The 20,180-nt window shown below is 42.2% G+C and overlaps 2 protein-coding genes across 7 annotated transcripts in view; one reads left to right on the top strand and one right to left on the bottom strand.

Moving 5' to 3' along the window:
• Positions 1–7,123: 7,123 nt before the first annotated feature.
• The window catches only part of Prxl2c (peroxiredoxin like 2C), a 96,808-nt gene continuing 83,751 nt past the window's right edge, over positions 7,124–20,180 (top strand). For 4 of the 6 annotated variants that reach the window (XM_048331741.1, XM_048331732.1, XM_048331722.1 and 1 more), the window contains exons 1-5: positions 7,124–7,404; positions 7,980–8,048; positions 10,089–10,142; positions 10,302–10,407; positions 19,393–19,524. In XM_048331741.1, coding sequence (XP_048187698.1) covers positions 7,222–7,404; positions 7,980–8,048; positions 10,089–10,142; positions 10,302–10,407; positions 19,393–19,524 — 544 coding nt within the window. In that variant the 5' untranslated portion in view covers positions 7,124–7,221. Of the gene's footprint in view, positions 7,405–7,979; positions 8,049–10,088; positions 10,143–10,301; positions 10,408–13,509; positions 13,605–19,392; positions 19,525–20,180 lie in introns of those variants that run through there. The other 2 variants (XR_007208743.1, XM_048331713.1) reach the window with 2 other exon arrangements.
• On the bottom strand, positions 11,658–12,389 carry LOC125340302 (short transmembrane mitochondrial protein 1). Its single transcript, XM_048331759.1, has one exon. It carries the CDS (start codon positions 12,343–12,345, stop codon positions 12,202–12,204), a length of 144 nt encoding a protein of 47 aa, XP_048187716.1. The 5' UTR covers positions 12,346–12,389; the 3' UTR covers positions 11,658–12,201.

Raw genomic sequence — 20,180 nt, 5'->3', positions numbered from 1 at the left:
AATTGGGGGTTTGTCACCTATCTAGGAGTTGAATCTGTCATGTATTTATTACTCTCCTACTGGTGGGAAAGCAATAAGGTCTTCTTTTGATTCCCCTCTTACAAATGTCTTTACTACCTATCTGTAGAGCTAAAATTCCCCTACAGAGGTCTCTCCTAATAAACTAACCAGTCCTAAAATACCTTCAGATACTGGAGTAATGGATGTTTTTTCCAATTCCTAGCTGCAATAATACTTGCTTTACTTGGATGGTCATACCCTCATATCTATCCATAACTGCCTAGGTCCTCAAAATATTCTGGGTTGCTGTGGATTAGTGTTCATGTGGTGATCTTCTTGATATTGGGAAAGCAACAGTGAGTCCCATGCTAGGCCTCTAGGCACCCCTCTCACTCTATTTTGGGGCAAACCTGACCCACCTTTACTCACGGATTAAGGAGAATCCATCCTACTTAGCCAACAATTCAGAGTCAGGCTGCTCTTCATCTTATCCTACTGGAGGAGCAGAGGGGAAAGGTTGGAACTGTTGGTCATGCCTGAGTTCATAAAGAACTTTTCTTTTTTCTTGTTAGTTGTGGGGCTTGAACTCAGTGCCTAGGCACTGTCCCTGAGCTATTTTCCTCTACCACTTAGAACCACAGCAGCACTTGTGGTTTTCTAGTGGTTAACTAGAGCTAAGAATCTTACAGACTTTCCTACGCGGACTGGCTTTGGACTACAAACTTCAGATCTCAGCCTTCTTGAGTAACTAGGATTATAGGTATGAGCCACTAGCACTGGGCCATAAAGAACTTTATGTATGTGTTCCAGTCCTGGGGCTTGAACTCAGGACCTGAATGCTGTCCCTCAGTTTATTCAAAACTAGCACACTATTTATTACTTGAGCCACAGCCCTACTTCTAGCTTTTTTGGTAATCTCGGCCTTCTGAGTAGCTAAGATTACAGGCATGAGCCCCCAGCGCCAAGCTTCCTAAGAACTAGACTTCTCATCTGGACTGCAGTAGACATATCATCTGTCTTAGATGGAGGTACCAGCATAAAAAAATTGTTCTACATCTACCTTCTAGTTATTTTCAATCTTCTTTTTGCCTTTTTCTGATCAGGTTTTGTGAAAAGCCACACTCAGCCCTGACCCTGTCCAGTTCCCCAAATTGCCCACATCATAAATGTTCTGTTCATCAGTTCAGCTAAGGAGGGAGAATCATACCATTTACCAAGAGTACATATTTCATTCTGACCATAAAATGACTTAATCATGTCTTTGAAACATCTGTGCATAGGTGGCTTGTTCTATGCCCAATTTTTTTTAAATTCCTGAGCTGCCTCTATGAATCTATGCAGTGATGGTAGAGAGGGAAAACATTAAAGACAGAGGAGAAGGAGAACAGGTACTGGGAGATTTAGAAGACTAAACTTAAAAGAAAAAAGAATTTCATTCATTTACAAATATTTATTCAGCACTTTCTAGGTACTATCTTCTTGGTAGATTCTGGAGATATAAAGAACACAACATAAACTGTGTGCTGATAGCTGAAATCCTGATAGCTACTCAGGAGGCTGAGATCCTAGGTATTTAGGAGGCTGAGATCTGAGGATTGCAGTTCAAAGCCAGCTGGGGCAGGAAAATCCTGGGGCTTTTAACTTCAATTAACCACCAGAGAACTGGAAGTAGAGCTGAGGCTCAAAGTGGTAGAGTACTAGCCTTGAGCAAAAAGAGCTTGGGCAGCATCTAGGCCCTGAGTTCCAGCTCCACAACTGACATCCCGCCCCCCACCAAAAAAAAAGAACAAAATATCTAGGTACCTTGTTTTTAGGTAGCTTACAGTCTACAGAGTAGAAACAAATAATTTATTTATACATGTAACAAGTACTTCAAGAAAATAAAGTGTGCAGCATACTGCTAGCCAGAAGTCATAAGATTAGGGCTCTGAAATGCAACCAGAATATTTGTTGAACTAACAGCACATATGTTCCCAGTCTACTCAGGGACTAGAACTCTGAGGCACAGAACAGCCTCTGCTATTGCTGGGGAACTTAACTGATGTATAAGATGATTCAGTGATGGGAAGTAGCCTGCTTGTTTCCAGGTTCAACTGGGACCTTTGGAGACTTTTGACTACCTCTTGAGAGATCAGTGTGAAACTGGTTAGAATCAGTAAGTAGCTAGCCCAAAAAAGCCTATGAAATCTGGGCATCCAAAGTTGGGTGAGGCTCATCTCTGGTGCATCCTGAATAGAAATAGCAGCCGTTGAATGTGAGATTGTGCCAGGGCCTTGGGCCAACCAAATTCTCACTTTCAGTTCTCAAGAATAACAGTAGAATCTAACACCTTAAGATGGGGAGTGACTGCCAAATCCTTTAGCTGAGAGGGCTGTGCACCTCATGGAGGTGTGGGAGTGGAGAATAAAACCCAGGCAGGTGGTTGTCCAAAGTCCTTTAGCCACTGAGCAGAGCTTGTGCATATTAGACTCCATCTTCCTTGAATTCAATTTTTCTGAGCATTGAGAGATTGACAACATGATGAATCCTAGACCAGAAATTGCAGTGTTTTGAAAGCCAGGAAAACTGTCTAAAAGAGATTCCCAAACTTTCTTGGTATAATGTGCCTCCAGATTCTCATCAATTTATTGACAGCACATATTGGTGGAAAAAAATGCCTTACAATTCCCTTTATTAAGAACTTTGGTCCAAGTAGGTCATTGTTGGCTCATACCTGTAATCCTACAGGAAAGCTGAGACCTAAGGATCGAGGTCCCAAGTCAATCCAGACAGGAAAGTTCATGAGATTCTTATCTCCAATTAACCACCAAAAAGCTGGAAGTGGAGGTGTGGCTCAATTGGTAAAGTGCTATTCTTGAGCAAAAAAGTCTCAGGGACAGTGTCCAGGCCCTGAGTGCAAGCCCCAAGACACACACACACACACACACACACACACACACACACACGGTCCAAATGATGAAAAAAGTATTTATGTCCTAATGCCTTTGTACGCATTTGAAAATATAGTACTTATATAGTATCTCAGTGGTAGATGATTTGCCTAGCATACATGAGGCCCTGGGTTTGATCACCAGTGCTAGAAATAAAGGAGAGGGAAACAGGAAGTAAGGGGGGAAATGTAGGATTTATAAATTAATGAGGTACTAGGAGAGAGCAAGGAAAGCGGTGACACTGTCAAACAAGAAATATACTCATTATCTGACTTGTGTTACTGTAACTCCTCTGTACATCACCTGTATAATAAGAATAATTAATTAGCTAATTAAAGAAGCAGTATTTTATTGCATTCCCTCATAACCACAATCACACACTAAGGGAATCTTGTGTTGGTTAGTCTCTGAACAGCTCTTCAGACCTTGGAGGAAGATTAGATAGCACCATATTCATTTTCACTTCTGTTTTCTTCAAACATGTAAAATGTCCTACTGTGTACTCCAGGGTATTAAAGGGATCTTGAGCCCAAAATTACATCTTTTTATTTATTAATTGATTTATTCATCTATCTGTCTGTCTATTTACTTATTGTCAGTCATGGGGCTTGAACTCTGGGCCTGGGTGCTGTACCTGAGTTCATTTTGCTCAAGGCTAGTGCTCTATCACTTTGAGCTGCAGTAACACTCCAGTTTTCTGGTAGTTAATTAGAGACAAGGGTCTCACACTTTCTTGCCTGGGCTGGCTTTGAACTGCAATCCTCAGATCAGATCTCAGCCTCCTGAGTAGCTAAGGACTATAGGAATGAGCCACTAGTGCCCAGCTACATCTTTATTTTAAAAAGGAGTTATGATTAAATTCTTTTAAGTACATTGCCAGGCTTCTCATACCATTACTGAGCACACAACATGCCCAGTAATAGAGGATGACAAATAAGCCTCTCTAGCACTTGATGGCAAAGTCAAACTGGTCCCAAGCTCCTGACTGCACTTACCGCTACCCACCCCCCCCAAGGGCTTCATTTGACAAATACTCTGGACGATCATATTTTCTTTATTGATTATTCTAGGGATCAAAGTCAGGGCTTGGAGTTTACTGCTCCAGCACTAGAGTCAATCCCCTAGCAAGGGCTTCACACTGTTTGTGCAAGCTGGCATCTAACAGTGACACTCCTATTTCCACCTCCTGTATAGATGGGACTTCAAGTCCAGCCAGGGATCATATTTTTTGAACTCCAAATGCAGTCACAAACGTGAGTGAACTTATGATTAAGACAAAAGATCTGGAACATTATCTGGTCTAGCCCTGCAAATCTGGCCATTCTGTCACCACTAAAGAGAATCCAGTGACAGACCAACCTCTATATCCAGGACAGTTGGGTCTCCAATAGGCTACACTAATTCATACATTTTCTGTAGCTGAGGTGAGGAACGTAGGTGCCTCATGAAGTATGGCATTGAAACAACACTTCTGAGCCACTTAATGCCTCTCCCTGTCAGCCCACCTTTGACACATACCTGTGCATTATCTCATTGGAATGGTCTTACCTAAGGATCTTCGCTAGAAAGGGCTTAAAAACATAACACATGGACTCCTGACACATGTTTCTAAAATAAACTTATTCATGAGGCTGGGGTGTGACTCAGTGGTAGTGCTCCTTCCTAATATGTACAAGACTCTGAATTCTGAAAACAAAATAATTTTCTCTCGGGCTGGGGATATGGCCTAGTGGCGAGAGAGCTTGCCTCATATACATGAGGCCCTGGGTTCGATTCCCCAGCACCACATATACAGAAAACAGCCAGAAGTGGCGCTGTGGCTCAAGTGGCAGAGTGCTAGCCTTGAGCAAAAAGGAAGCCAGGGACAGTGCTCAGGCCCTGAGTCCAAGGCCCAGGACTGGCCAAAATAATAATAATAATAATAATAATTTTCTCAATTATAAAAATGTTTCATGTTTCCTTAAGAGTGTGAGCATACAGGAGAGACTAACAAGTCAAAATTAATCTAACTGGACATATGGATAATAATGTGATTGAGTCAACATTAATAGAAGAATAAAGTTATAGATAAAGGATTGCTGCTCATTGTAGAATTTTTCAACTTTTTAATGCGTGTTTAAATTTTTTCACAATAAAATGTTGGATTAGATTGAACTCTACATTTAAGATCTTCATTACATGGTGCATTAATGATATCCCCCTCTCCTCCCTTCCCCCCAAAAGTAATCATACCTACCCAGGAACCTAAGACCTGTAAGATTCAGATTCATGGCCAAACTGACCAAGTCTACCAGACTTGTCTCCAATTAACCAGCAAATTGCTGGATTGGAGACATGGCTCAAGTGGGAGACTACCAGCCCTGAGCAACAAAGCAAGGGAGAACACAAGTTCCTTAGTTCAATCCCCTTAGGAAAATGAAGGAAAAAGGAAAGAAACAGTTAAGACTCCATCTTCAACAAGCTAGGATTGTTTATTGAGGAGCAATGAGGGCACAGCCTTCCCATGGGCTTGGAGCCTGTGCCAGGGATGGGTTAGAGTTTAGGTTTTTCTGGAGTCTGAGTAGGGAGACAGGGGTTACTTGAGTTCAGTATGGGGGGAAGCAAGTGACTGCAGGTGAGGGCAGAAAATAGGTAAGAATTCCATTATCCAAAATCTCAACCTTTTTTTTTTTTTTTGGCCAACCCTGGGGCTTGAACTCAGGGCCTGAGCACTGTCCTTGCTTCTTTTTGCTCTACCACTTGAACCACAGTGCCACTTCTGGCTTTTTCTGTTTATGTGGTGCTGAGGAATCAAACCCAGGGCTTCATGCATGCTAGGCAAGCACTCTACCCCTAAACTATATTCCTAGCCCCCCAAACAGTTCCACATCTCTCTTGCCAAATGGTTTGACCTTTACAAGGTCCAGTGCACAGGCTTTCATCCTCTTAACCCTTTCTAGGGGGTCACATTTCAGCCTCAGCCTTACAAGCTAGGACCACAATGCAATGTTTGTAGTTAGGCTAGGGTCAGATTGCTGCCCATACCTGGGGTTTTGCCTGGAGTCTGTATGCACCTGGAATAATAGGGTGGGGTCAATCCCTGGTACCAGCACACATACATACATACACACACGTACTGAATTTAGGACAGTGAAATGGATTAAAAATGGACCAGAAACCAGGTGCTAAGTGGATCATCCTTGTAATTCTAGCTCCTCATGAGGGAGAAAAGGAAGGAGGAAGAGAGGGAAGGAGGGAGGGAAAGGGCCAGAGGAAGGAAGGAAGGAAGGAAGGAAGGAAGGAAGGAAGGAAGGAAGGAAGGAAGGAAGGAAGGAAGGAAAGAGTTAGGGTGGCGTCTGGAGAACTTTTTTGCCAAGGGTAGCCTGGAACCGTGTTTCTTCTGAGCAGCTAGAATTACAGATGTGAACCACCCAGGGTAGCTTCGAGTAGGACTAACGTTTTCTAAGTATCCTGCTTTCTTTTTCAGTAATGCCTCCCAAGAGACTCCTCCTCCCTTCCTATCCGGAACAGCTGAGTCCACAAACCCGTGTGCACTTCGTCACCTTTGCAAAGTATGTAGCCAAATTAAAACCGGGATTCCCTAACCTCACCTCTGAGGGTCAAGGACGGCCCAATCCACTCCAAGTATCCGAAGCCTAGCCCTTCCCTCCCGGAGCTGTGCTGTCTACCAACATTCCGCCCCGTACATCCTTGCACCACAACCCAAGAGCCCCGGACTAAGCATCCTAGGTTTGCAGCCCCAGCTCCTTCCAGATCACCCAGTCCCAGCCCTTCATACTCACAGCCCACGCTCCTCCCACCCCGTCCACCCCCTGGCCCCACTCCCCCCGCAACAATCCACATTCTTTCCCGATCCATCCCACCCCAGGAGCCTCCGCTCCTCCTCGTCCGGACTAGGCACACAGCTCACACTCCACTCCGCCCCTCTAGGCCACGCCTCTCTAAGCCACGCCCTCCCGCCCCGTTTTCTTCCCCCCGCCCCCCGCCTCGTTTCCTCCCTCCCATCTGACTCACAACCCACGCTCCTCCCCCCTGCCAGGCCACGCCCTGCCCGCAAGGTCCCACGGCTCCTGTCCGTTTCGTCCCCCTAACAGGCTCACAGCCTACAGTCCTTCCCGCCCCACCCCTCAAGACCCCGCCCCTCCTGTCTAGCACCCCCCCCAATCCTGTCCCCCGCCTTCACCAGGCTCACAGCCGCGCCCCTCCCCGCCCCACCCGGCCCGGGCGCCCACAGTTCTCCCCCAGTGCGTGTCGGGAGGGAGCGGATCCTGTCCTTCAGCGGCTGGCGGAGATGGCCGCTCCGATTACGCGGCAGGTCAGCGGCTGTGCGGCGACCCCAGCTCCCGCCGACTCTGAGTGTGGGCAGCCTCTGGCGGACGCCGTGGCCGAGCTGCCGGTTCTGGACTCCGCCGGGGAGCGGATACCGTTCGGCGCTCTGTTCCGGGAGCGCCGGGCGGTGGTGGTCTTCGTGAGGGTGAGTGCGGGCAGCTGGCGACCCGGAGTGCGGACCTCGCCCGCGGGCTGGGGTGGAGGGGGCTTGGGGAGCCTGGGCTGGGCCTCCACGTCCGGATTGCAGGCGGGCTCGGGAGTGGGGGCGGAGAGAAGGCTGGGGGGGAGGGGGCGGCGGCAGCGCCCGGAATGCGGGTGAGCGAGGGCGAGTCCGGAAAGCTGGGGGTGGGGAGTGCGATGCTGGTGGCTTGGCACGCAGGTGGACTGCTTGGCCTTTCCCCTGTGCCCACCCGTGGCTTAGGAATGCCAGCGGTTACCCGGCCAAGGCATTTCCCCAGAGCAGCAAGGGAAGGACAGGTTCAGCCCGATTTTTATGTATTATTGTTATTATTAAGTACCTGTATCAAAGGGGTAACAATTCCATAAATCAGATTTACAGGTACGATACTTATTGATTAATGTCCCCCCTTCCATCACACTTGTTTTCCGATCCTTCTGGGTGTTGTTTATTGTTCTCCTGCTTAATAAAGAACCTAGTTTCTTCTGAAGCCTGCGGGCGCTAATTTTGCTAACTTGTCCTTTGCCCCTGTTGGATTTCAGCATTTCCTGTGTTACACCTGCAAAGAATATGTAGAAGATCTGGCTAAAATCCCCAAGAGTTTCTTACAAGTAAGTTTCCTGAGGTCGAGGCAGTCATCTGTTTCTAGGCAACTTCATGAAAGTCACTTGTCATTTGTAAACCCAGAGGGATGAGATGTGTTGGGGTGGGGGGGGCGGGCAGAGGAAGGCACACCCCAGGTTTTCTCCACCTCCAGAACTGGAGAGACGGGTCAATGATCCATTTCTGCCCTAATGGATTTGTTGCCATCTGTTGTGAAAGTACTATAGTAATTAATAATTTTGATGCTACTTAGTAAACTACCCGTTTTCAAATATTGTACAATGCCCCCAAACACATACCTAAATTGTTCCTTTTATTTTATGTTACACTCCAGGATTTTTTGTTTGTTTTTCTTTGTTTTGTGCAGGTACTAAGACTTAAACTCAGGGCCTGGGCACTCAATGTCCCTTAGCTTTTTTGCTCAAGGCTAGCACTCTACCACTTGAGCCACAATTCCACTTCTGGCTTTTTTGGTGGTTAAGAGATAAGAACCTCATGGACTTTCCTAGCTAGGTTGGCTTCAAAGCACCAGCTTCACACCTCAGACTCCTGAGTAACTCAGATTACAGACCTGGTGATTCCAAATAGTTTTTCGTTGTTGGAAAATATTAATCGATCTTAAAGATGTCTGCAGTAGATTCTGCCCCTAAATCTTTTTTTTCCACCATAGATAGGTTCAACCTCAGCAAGGTTTCAAGTGCAGGGATTGGGCAGCCTTTGTAAAACTTAAGCTATGTTTCTTTCAGACCTTCATCAATTGGGATGTGGAAAAATAAAATTTTGTGGGTTGTTTTTGTTGTTGTGTTTGTTTGTTGGTGCCAGTACTTAGCCTTGAACTCAGCACCTGGGTACTGTCCCTGACCTTTTTTGCTCAAGACTAGGATTCTACTACTTGAGCCATAGCTCCACTTCAGGATTTTAAGGTAGTTAAATTAGAGATAAGAATCTCACACTTTCCCACCCTGTCTGGCTTCAAACTACAGTCTTCAGATCTCAGCCTTCTGAATAGATAGTATTATGGGCCTGGACCACTTACCCAGCCCCATTTTTGTAGTTTTATTTTTATGTATATCTTTAGGGCAAGTATAGTAAATCATCAACTAACTTTTTGAAGAAAATAAATCTTGAGACAAGATCTCATTATGTAGCCTAAACTAGCCTTCATTTTGAGGTCTTCTGCTCAGATTACAGGTATGTACCATTGTGCCTGGCTTGAAGAAAAAAAATGTTTTCCGTCTGTATGTCTTTTTTTTCTTTTGTTTATGGGATAATGTTTTGATATATTTTAACATTATAGAATGATAATGTCAAGCTATTCACAAATCTTTAAATAACACATAAATCTATTTTTTAGCAATTTAAAAATGTACAGTATTAGTTGTATCACCATGTTGTTGGCAGATTTCTAAAGCTATCTCCTAACTAAAACTTTTTTTATCCTTAGAGTAACATCTCTGTATCCCCTCTCAGCCCCCATCCCCTCTGGTAAACACTATTCTCTCACTTCTGAGAGTTTGATCCCATCTATAGTATGAGATGATGCAGCATTTGCCTTACTATACCTGGCTTTGTCTATTTTAAGTTAGATTTTCTTCAGAATTGTTCAAATTATTTTTTAACTTTTAATCTCTTAACAGAAGATTAATAGTTTGTATACTGTTTCCCTCTAGTCTATGGGATGTCTTTTACTCTGTTTACTTTGTATACAGAAGTTTGTGGGTTTTTTTTTTTATTTGAGGCACTCTTGTTTGTCTGTTTGTGGTTTTGTTTCTGTGTATTAGGGAGTTTATCCAAGAAATTACTGCCCAAGCCAGTATCATAGAGCTGTTTTCTTCTAATTGTTTTACAGGTTGTGAATTAAACATTTTAGCCAAAATTTCTGTGTATGCAAACATTTCTTTGTATGCCTTGACTCATACACTTTCACTTTTTTTTCCACTCTTCAAGAAGCCTATAGGTGGCATTGGAAAGAAACAAAAGAGTTGGATTAGGAGAAGTTGTATAAACTATGTTTCTAATAATATGTACATTCTCTTTTTCTTCTAAAGGAAGCAAATGTCTCCCTTATAGTGATTGGACAGGCATCCTACCATCATATTGAGGTAAATATCTTGAAAATTGATGAACAAATAGGTTGAATCTGTTTCAGATATAAAAATTGCAGTATTTGAACCAGTGTGTGGGAAGAGGCTAAATTAACTGATTATTATTGCTTTTCAATTAGCATTACTTTACTCTCATAAAATTTCCAACTTTTTTAGCCTTTCTGCAAACTGACTGGATATTCTCATGAAATGTATGTTGATCCTGAGAGAGAAATTTATAAGAGATTGGGAATGAAAAGAGGGGAAGAAATTGCCTCCTCAGGTAAGATATAACATGTCTCATATAAAACAAGCTAGTGGTGTTTTCTTCTTACACATTTGCATGTGTTTGTAAAGGGCAACAAGTTAAAGATCCATAAATCAGACTACTTTATTAAGTTCTAATAATTGATTCAGATATGCCACTGGGTATAATGATATATTTAGTCACCTTCCTATGCTGTGACAGAACATCTGAGATAAATAACTGAGGAGGAGAAAAGGTTCCTTTTGGCCCTAGGGTTCAGCCCGTGGTTAGTTGGCTCTATTGCTTTTGAGTCTGTGGCAAGGCGTGGGGAGCATGTGCTGGGTAAGGTTTTTTCACCTCACGACAGCCAAGAGGCAAAAAGAGAGAAGGGCCAATGTCCCAATGTTTCCTTCAAATGCACTCCTATGAAGCCCTACCTCCTGAAGCTTCCATCAGCACATAGGGTCTAAGCCCTCAACTCAAGGAACTTTTGGGGATACTTCCAAACCACAGCAAGGGAGACTGATTACTATTGAATGAAAAAACAAAGCAAGTTGCAGAACAGTGCTTTTAGGATGATTCCATTTTATGAAAACAAAATGTTGTAAACATAAATGTTTGTAGTCTGTGTATATGTATGTGTAATTAATGAAAAGGTTTTAAAAGATATTGCAGTATTAGGATGGAAGTATGAAAATTGACCCTTCTTTTGTAAGGGCCTCACATACATTAGGCAGCAAACACTCTACCAATGAGCCATACCCTTTACCTTAATGTTTTGTTTAAATATTTTATTTTTGGTATTAATGAAGTTTGAACTTGGGGCTTTGTGAAGCAGGACAGGTGCTGTACTACTTGAGCCATGTTCCCAATCCTATAATTGTGTAAGTAAAAGAAAAATAATATTTCTGGGCATCAGGGGATCACACCTATAATCCCAACTACTCAGGAGGCTAAGATCTGAGGATCATGGTTCAAAGCCAGCTTGGGCAGAGTAGTCCCCTGAAATTCTTTTTTTTTTTTTTTTTTTTTTTTTGTAATGCAAGTACATTTTTAATGTGAAAAGCTGTAACATTTCCTTTATCAACAACTTCTCGTTTATCCATCACATAACATCAAATGCATCTTCAGTCTCAAGAAAAATATTTCTGAAGGAAAAAAAATGTATCAGAACAAACATATCATGAAAGAAATGCATGCACTAAATAAATTGTGAACTCTACTGAGAAAAAGAGAACTGTTTTGCATTTTTAAAAATTCCCAGTTCTGTCAGGACTCTCATAATATAACTTCCCAGCAAATAACAAACTGATTTATTGATTTAATTATCAACTACGGAGCTGACAGCAGTATAAAATAAATGGATACTTCACCAGAAACTGGCTTCTACACATTCATTTTAATTACTCTGAGGCAACAAAATTTAGTAACAAGTGTTTAACAAGCACCCATTGTAATTGCTAACTATGAAATCAGCATTACTTATATCCGATCAGCTATACAAAACTCATCAATTTTTCTTTTGACAAAAGAGTAGAAATTCCAAAGAAACTATGAATTAAAGGTCTTGTTTGCTAATCTAGCACCATAATTCCAGTCTTAGAGCCTCCCAAGTACACGAGAGAAAGATAGGGGGAGGTAAGGCTGTTGGAAGCAGAAAGGAGTTCTGAACTTGTGGCCCTATTTCTGCTCTGAGGCAACACCCAGGGTCTAGCGAGTAAGAAATGGCTGAGACAGATAAGAACAGAAGCTTTGGGTCAGGAGGTAAAGGAGCTCCCCAGGGTGGCTGGGCAAAATCGATGTGTCCAGAATACAGTGCTGGAGACGGCCTCAGGAACTGGGGGGCTTCTTCTTCGCTTCCAAGTCCTTTTTGATCTCTTCAATTTTTTTAGCCAGGTTTGGTATATCATAGTTCTGAGCCAGATACATCCCAACCACGTTGCCCAAAGTAAATCCAAGCAGGAACTGCAGCATGATGTTGGCGGGGAGGACCAGAGAACGAAGCAGCTTCTCCGCCGGTCGCGGCCGCCCTCCCCCTGAAATTCTTATCTCTAGTTAATCACCAGAAAACTACATGGCGCTGTGGCTCAAAGTGGTAGAGCACTAGCCTTGAGCAAAAGATCTCTGGGACAGCACCTAGGGCCTGAGTTCAAGCCCCATGACCTACAAACAAATATATAATAATAATATTAAGCTTAAGCTGGGTGACTCATGCCTAGCTACTCAGGAGGCCATCTAAGGATCACGGTTCAAAGACAGCCTGGGTAGAAAAGTCTGTAAAACACTTAGCTACACTAAACTACCCCCCAAAAAAGCCAGAAGTGGAGCTGTGACTCAAGTGGTAGAATACTACCATTGAGCAGAAGAAACTCGGGGACAGTTAGCCAACCCCAAGTTCAGGATCTGGGGGATGGGGACATATATACATATATATGTGTATATATATATATGACTCATTTTCATACCTGAACACTGTGCCTTTTGATACTTTTACCTTAAACTGAAGAACTCCTACTTAGTCATTTGAAACCCAACCCAGAAAGCTCTTAATTAGGTGCTCTTCAAGCATGTAGAAGGAATTGTTTCCCTCCTGTATTTGTGTATTGTATAGTTGAGGAGCTTGATTCATCTTAATGTTGTCCACATTTCTTGTTCTTGTCCTTCATACAGTTCCTTGTGATTAGTAGTTAATCAACTTTAGTTTTCATTTATTTACTTATTTTTCGGTTGTGGGGCTTGAACTCTGGGCCTGGGCGCTGTCCCTGAGCTCTTCAGCTCAAGGCTGGTGCTCTACCACTTTGAGCCACAGCGCCACTTCTGGTTTTCTGGAGGTTAATTAAAGATAAGAGTCTCATAGATATTCTTGCCTCAGCTGGCTTTGAACCACAGTCCTCTTAGATCTCAACCTCCTGATTAGCTAGGATTACAGGCGTAAGCCACTGGCACCTGGTTTCAGCTTTAGTTTATCTATGTTGTTTATGTGTGCTTTATTTGGGAAGCATTTGATGTCTAAAATGTTAAGAGTGCAAAACTCAGATGGGCCATTCTCAGAAATATTATTGAGCTCTTGTCTGTGACACCCACTATGTTGAATATGTTTGGAAAGACAGTGATAAAAGACATGTCCCTGTCTTTTAGAGGCTTTGCTATAAGGGCTGGTGACTTGTGATGCAGGAGGGCTGGCAGATCAGGAGTGAAGGGAAGAGAAGAAGCTGGGAAGGCTACTCCAGGAGGTAAAGTCTTGGGTCACTTTGAAAGGAGTTAGCTGGTGAAGGTGTAGAATGCCTTGGACAAAGTAGTGTGGAAAAACATGACTCAGTTTAGAAAAGTGCAAGTCCCTGTCTTGCTTGAAATCTTAGAAGCCAGGTGGGAAATTGGTGTGAGCCAAGAAATAGGTTTGGGCTGATTGCCTCTGAGTCTGGGTGAAAGATTCAAGTTGGGAGAAACCAGAGCCAATGCTATGTACAATCAGCTTGAAGGCCTCAGCTTGTAGCCTCAAGTAGAGATGGATCTGGTCTATTTATGAGGTCGATTGTCTCCTTTTGCTGATGTTTTAAAGATAGCAGCCTTATAAACAAAAGCTTGGTCACTCCCCCACCAGCAGAAGAAATTTTAATAGTATATATTAGAACCTTACCTTTTACAGCAGAAGAAATTTTAATAGTATATATTAGAACCTTACCTTTTATTACAGTATGTTCATATGCTGTAACAGAGTCCCACATGTGTAAGTTTGTTGATCATTTAGCACTTTAGATATAAACTGTGAATTTCTCTTCAGTAACACCTCATTCATTGCCAAAATAAAGATATGAAATTGCAAAGAAAACAGATGAATTTGAAACCAAATACATGCTTATAATTATAAAGATATATTTGAGTCTTCTTAAAATATACTTTTCTTTTTTTTTTTTTGGCCAGTCCTGGGGCACTGTCCCTGGCTTCTTTTTGCTCAAGGCTAGCACTCTGCTTCTTGAGCCACAGTGCTACTTCTGGCCATTTTCTATATATGTGGTGCTGGAGGAATTGAACCCAGGGCTTCATGTATATGAGGCAAGCACTCTTGCCACTAGGCCATATCCTCAGCCCCTTAAAATATACTTTATATACTATAAATAATACATATGCTATCTGTAATATATAGCCGTAAATGCAGTTACACTATATATATAATCCATAATAGATTATACAATAATTATGCATAAATATAAGACATATATTACATAGACTGTATATAACTACATTTAACTATACAGTATATATATATTTTTTTGCTTTATAGTGTTAAAATAGTATATTGTCAGACAGCAAATATCAGATTCACATAAACATTTTTGTGTGTATATGAGTGTGTATACTGGTCTTGGGGCTTAAACTCAAGGCCTGGTGCTATGTATGCCTAAACTGAACTTTCTTTACTCTGAGAGTCACTGCTCCACTTTCAGCTTTTTTGGTAGTTTAGTGAAGATAAGAGTCTCACAGACTTTCCTGCTCAGGCTGGCTTCAAACTGATCCTCAGATCTTAGTCTGAGTAGCTAGAATTACAGGCATGGGCCACCTGTGCCTGGCTTCTCATAAGCATTTTTAAAGCTTTCTCCCAACAAAGCATGAAATTAAGGATCCTTCTCAGAATAGTCATACTGATAATTAAAGCACTCAAAACACATTGTATAATTGTAATTTTAACTATAATTTAATATTAGTTTTCCCCATTTTATAAAGACAAAGAATAAAACAATATAGCCTATAAAGGTGAGATTGGTTTGTACAAACATGAAAACAGTTTCACACATAAGAACTAAATTAAGGCCAGCACAGGAAGCTCACGCCTATAATCCTAGCTACTCAAGAGGCAGTGATCTGAGGATCACCTTTCAAAATCAGCCTGGGAAGGAAAGTAGAAAAGTCCATGAGACTCTTATCTCCAATAAACTACTCAAAAAAGCTGGAGGTGGCACTGTGGCTCAAATGGTAGAGTGCTAGCCTTGAGCAAAAGAATCTTAGAGACAGCACCCAGACCAGAGTTCAAGCCCAGGACTGGCAAAAAAAGGAAAGAAAAGAACTCAAACTGAAATCAAAAAAGATTCAAACTGGCAAAATTAGATAGTAATTAACAGCAAAGATGGTTCAGGTCTAAGCCATGGCATGTCTTTACTTAGATTTCTAAAATTTCTGAAATAGTAACTAACCTGAGCTAGTCATCAGTGTCTCATTCTTGTAATCCTCACTACCCAGGAGGCTGAGATCTGAAAATTGGTGTTGGAAGCCAACTCGGGCAGGAAAGTTCATGAGACTCTTACCTCCAGTTAAACACCAGAATCTTGGAAGTGGCACTGAGGCTTAAAGTGGTAGATTGTTAACTATAAGCAAAAACAAAAAATACCTTAGGGACAGCCCCCAGGCCCTGAGTTCAAGCCCATAGCCAACCAAAAAAAAAAAAAAAAAAACCTTTCTTCTTTAGAGATAAGGAAATAATCTGAATTTCTGAACATTTACTGCACTATGGAATCCTATGAAACAGTTAGACAGTCTTTTCCATCTCTACCTAAGAGAGCCTGAATTTGTCTTTTGGAAAGTTGAATGCTCATTCTTACATAAACATGAAAGAATTAGAAGAGTTGGAGAGAAGAAAAGCAAAGGATATTTAGAAATAGTAAGAATCCAAAGCTGGGTGCTTGTGACTCATGCCTGTAACCCTAACTACTCAGCAAGCTGCGATCTGAGGATCGGGGTTCAAAGCCAGCCCTGGCAGGAAAGTTTATGAGACTCTTACCTCCAATTAACCCCCAGAAAACTGGGAAGTAGAGCTGTAGCTCAAATTGGTAGAAGCTCTAGCCTTGAACAAAAGCGCTCAAGAATAGTGCCCCTGCACTGAGTTCAGGCCCTACAACAACAAAAGAATCCAGACAAGTCAAAGGCTGCATAGTAACTGTGATATCTATGTATATGTATATCTATCTATGTATATGTATATGTGTGTTATATATGTAGATGTATAGGTATATGCTATATCATATATGATACAATATATGTACATGATATTATATATGTATACATTATAATGTGTATGTTATATATATATATATATATATTTCAGGATTGTTTTTTTCTGTGCCAGTACAGATCACAGTACTCATGCCTCACACTTTTCCTCAGCTTTTTCACTCACAACTGGCGCTCTACCACTTGAGACACACCTGTAGTCCAGCATTTTGTCAGTGAGTTGGAGATAAGAATATCACAGACTTTTCTGCCTGGAGTGGCAGATCCTCCAGATCTCAGCCTTCTGAGTAGCTAGGGTTATAGATGTGAGCCACCCATACTTGGCTTATTTTGTTTTTTATCTATAGTTCCCACCTCATAACTACCTCCAAAGGCAGGCTATAGGAACTTCACTTCCCCAAGGCAGCACATGGAAATTAAAAATATAATCTCCCCCTGACTTTTTGGATAGCAGATATATCATAAGACCCCCATCTCAGAAGTCCTGCCTGCCCATACCCAGAGGAAGGGATGCCCCACAGAGGGGCCAAGAAGCATCTGAGCATCTGATAGGCCTTGCCGGGTTTGTTTCTCTACTTATCAAGTATTAGATTCAACCTTTTTTGTTCATTCACATGTCTACATGGTTGTTCCTGATTACACAAGGAAGTATTTATAAAAATCCAGAAGGATGGGGTCTAGAGAGCTTTCAGAGAGCAGAACATATAGGAATGGAGGTCAGTATATCCAGAGCTTGGAGGCTCTGTGCCCTCCCCTATGCCTGCCTATTCATCTGTAGCTTTCCTAATTTTCTGTATAACAAACTGGTAAACAAATGTTTCTTTGAATTCTGTCAATCACTTAAGAAAATTAATGGAACCCAAGGAGGAGGTTGTTTAACCACAAACACAGGATAAACACCCTGGGGCTCTAGAGTGTCATGTGAATTAGGGTAGGAGACAGTCTTGGGGACTGAACCCTCATCTGTGGGATCTGTTGTTATCATCAGGTAGATGGTGTCATAATGGCCCTGAATTAGAGGACACCCAGCTAGTGTCACTGTACCAATGTTATGAATAACTTACACATCTGGAGTCAAAAGTGTGGTGTATTAAAAACATGCAGTAGGAGAAACTTGAGTTTGGGTCTAAGTTTGTCTTTGCTACATAGTCATCAAACTAAAAGGCTAAATGCAAGCCACAGACAAGACAAGAACAAGAAAAAAGAAAGTTACAAGAGTAGTGGAGAGCCAGGCAACAGTGGCTCACACCTGTTATCCTGGCAACTCAGGAGGTTGAGATCTGAGGATCATGGTTCAAAGCTAGCCTGCTCAGGAAAGTCAGGAGACTCTTACTCCAATTAATTACCCAAAAAAAAGCCAGAAGTGGAGCTGTACCTCAAGTGGTTGAGCACCTGGGCCCTGAGTTCAAACCCCAGAACAAGCACACACAAAAGAAGTAGTGGAGCTGGGTGCCTGTGCCTCATGCCTGTAATTTTAGCTACTCAGGATGCTGAGATCTGAGGATTGCAGTTCAAAGCCAGCCCAGGCAGACAAGTCCCCATGATACTCATATCTCCAATTAACCACCAGGAAACCTGTGGCTCAAAGTGGTAGAGCGCTAACCTTGAGCAAAAGAGCTCAGGGACAGCACCTAGGCCCTGAGTTCAAGCCCCACAGCCAAAAAAAAAAAAAGTGGAGAAATTGATTCTCTGTTTAAAGGACCAGAAATCAAGGACCAGTCAACTGAGAACAGAGTAGAAAAGAGAAGCAGGTGAGAGAAACATGCGGAGGTAGCCAAAGTAGCTGCTGTTATAGCTGAACCCCAAAGTCTCAGATAGTATAACATGGTAGATACAGATACACGTTTTCATTTAAATTTCAGGATGGGCATATCTATTGAAGTGCCATACCTCCAAGTAGTAGTTCAAGGACCCACCATATGGCTCTGTTCTGCCCAGCCCAAGCCACCTAGAATGTAGAAAAAGCATGGAGAATTGCTTATAGGAGGTTTGGGGAACTTTAGGAATGAATGACCATATATTTTCACTATTGTAAAGTACAGTTTAACTCTTGTACAGAACAAGGATGGGGTTTGTGATCAGTATTGATTGAACAGTCTGTTCCACAAAGTATCTTAAAAAGGTATAAAGCCACCTATTTATGGAAAATAAATATATGGAAAATTAAAATTGAAGCAATATTAGTTTGAGAAGTCTACAGCTTACAGCTGAAATTTTTCTAAGTCTATCATCACTTCTTCATTTAAAGCAGTAGTTTTCAACCAAGATGTTATCTCCTTTATCCCTTATCCCTTATCCCATTTGCCATTGTCCAACTACATCTTCTGTTACCAAAATCTGGTGAACCATGCTACTGGCATTTAGTGTGTATAGAAGGCAAAAAATATTGTTAAACACAGTACAGTGCCCTAGACAAAAGATTATCTGGGCCAAAATGCCAGTAGAGGAAGGTAGAGAAACCACTGCTTGAAGGAAGAATGAAAGACTACTTAAAAAGTACTATGTTTTGCTCCAAACTTACCCATAAAGATGTAGCATAGGAAGTGGGTGTTTTATTTTAATTAATTTATTTTTTTTTGTTTTGTTTTTCTTTTTTTTTTTTTTTTTTGGCCAGTCCTGGACCTTGGACTCAGGGCCTGAGCACCATCCCTGGCTTCTTCCCGCTCAAGGCTAGCACTCTGCCACCTGAGCCACAGCGCCCCTTCTGGCCATTTTCCATATATGTGGTGCTGGGGAATCAAACCGAGAGCTTCATGTGTAGGAGGCAAGCACTCTTGCCACTAGGCCGTATTCCCAGCCCTGTTTTGTTTTTCTTGGGACAACTAAATCTGGGTGTCCTGGTGAAATAAGTTCAGACAGGCCTAGAAGCCCTGATCTTCCTGCCTCTGCCTCCTGAGTGCTGGGATTACAGCACCAATACAATCTCAATATTAGATTAAGATTAGAGGTATTAATATAATCTTAATATTTTATGAAATATAAAATGATAACATCTAATGAGAGTTTTCAATATTTTAGGACAGAGCCCTCATATAAAATCAAATCTACTCTGGGGAAGTCTTTGGAGCCTGTGGCGGGCAGTGAATAGCCCTCTTTTTGATTTCCAAGGAGACCCCGCTCAGCAAGGTGGAACCCTCATTTTAGGTCCAGGTGAGTGAGTATCAAAACCCAGCCAGACATCCGTAGTTCATACTCGTTGTAATCCTAGCTACTTAAGAGGCTGAGATCTAAGGATTGTAGTTCAGAGCCAGCCCAGGCAGAAAAGACTGTAAGACTCTTATCTCCAGTTCACTACCAAAGAGCCAGAGATGGCACTGTGGCTCTAAATGGCAGAGCACGAGCTATATACAAAAAAAGCTCAAGGATAGGACCTAGGCCCTGAGTTCAAACCCTAGTTAGTATCAGCATCAGTAGTAAAATTTAAAAATCCAGAAACTTGTTTATTTTACAAGTCCAAAGGTCACCCACACTCTTTATAACAGAGATACTATGTAAAAATGGGCAAGTGGCTCATGCCTATAATCCTAGCCACATAGGAGGCTGAGATCTGAAGATAATGATTTTAAGCCATCCCAGGCAGGAAAGTGTGAGACCCTTGTCTCCACTAAATTACCAAAACCGAAGTGGAGCTGTGGCTCAGGTGGCAGAGCACTAGCCTTAAACAAAAAAAGCTCAGGGACAGTGCCTAAGCCCTGACTTCAAGTCTCTCAAAAAAAAAAAAAAAAGGGCACAGCTTAACCTAGTGGGGCACCTGTTTTCATAGCGCCCCCCCCCCATGTCTTTGTCTTTGATGTCTAATGAGTGGC

The sequence above is a fragment of the Perognathus longimembris genome, chromosome 1 (genome assembly GCF_023159225.1).
Source record: "Perognathus longimembris pacificus isolate PPM17 chromosome 1, ASM2315922v1, whole genome shotgun sequence".
Taxonomy (NCBI): Eukaryota; Metazoa; Chordata; class Mammalia; order Rodentia; family Heteromyidae; genus Perognathus; species Perognathus longimembris.
Note: the sequence above shows the minus strand (reverse complement) of the source record. Positions and strands in the feature narration are given on the sequence as shown.

Coding starts and splice junctions, on each gene's coding strand:
- LOC125340302 (XM_048331759.1), bottom strand. CDS start 12,345: ATGCTGCAGTTCCTGCTTGGATTTACTTTGGGCAACGTGGTTGGGATG.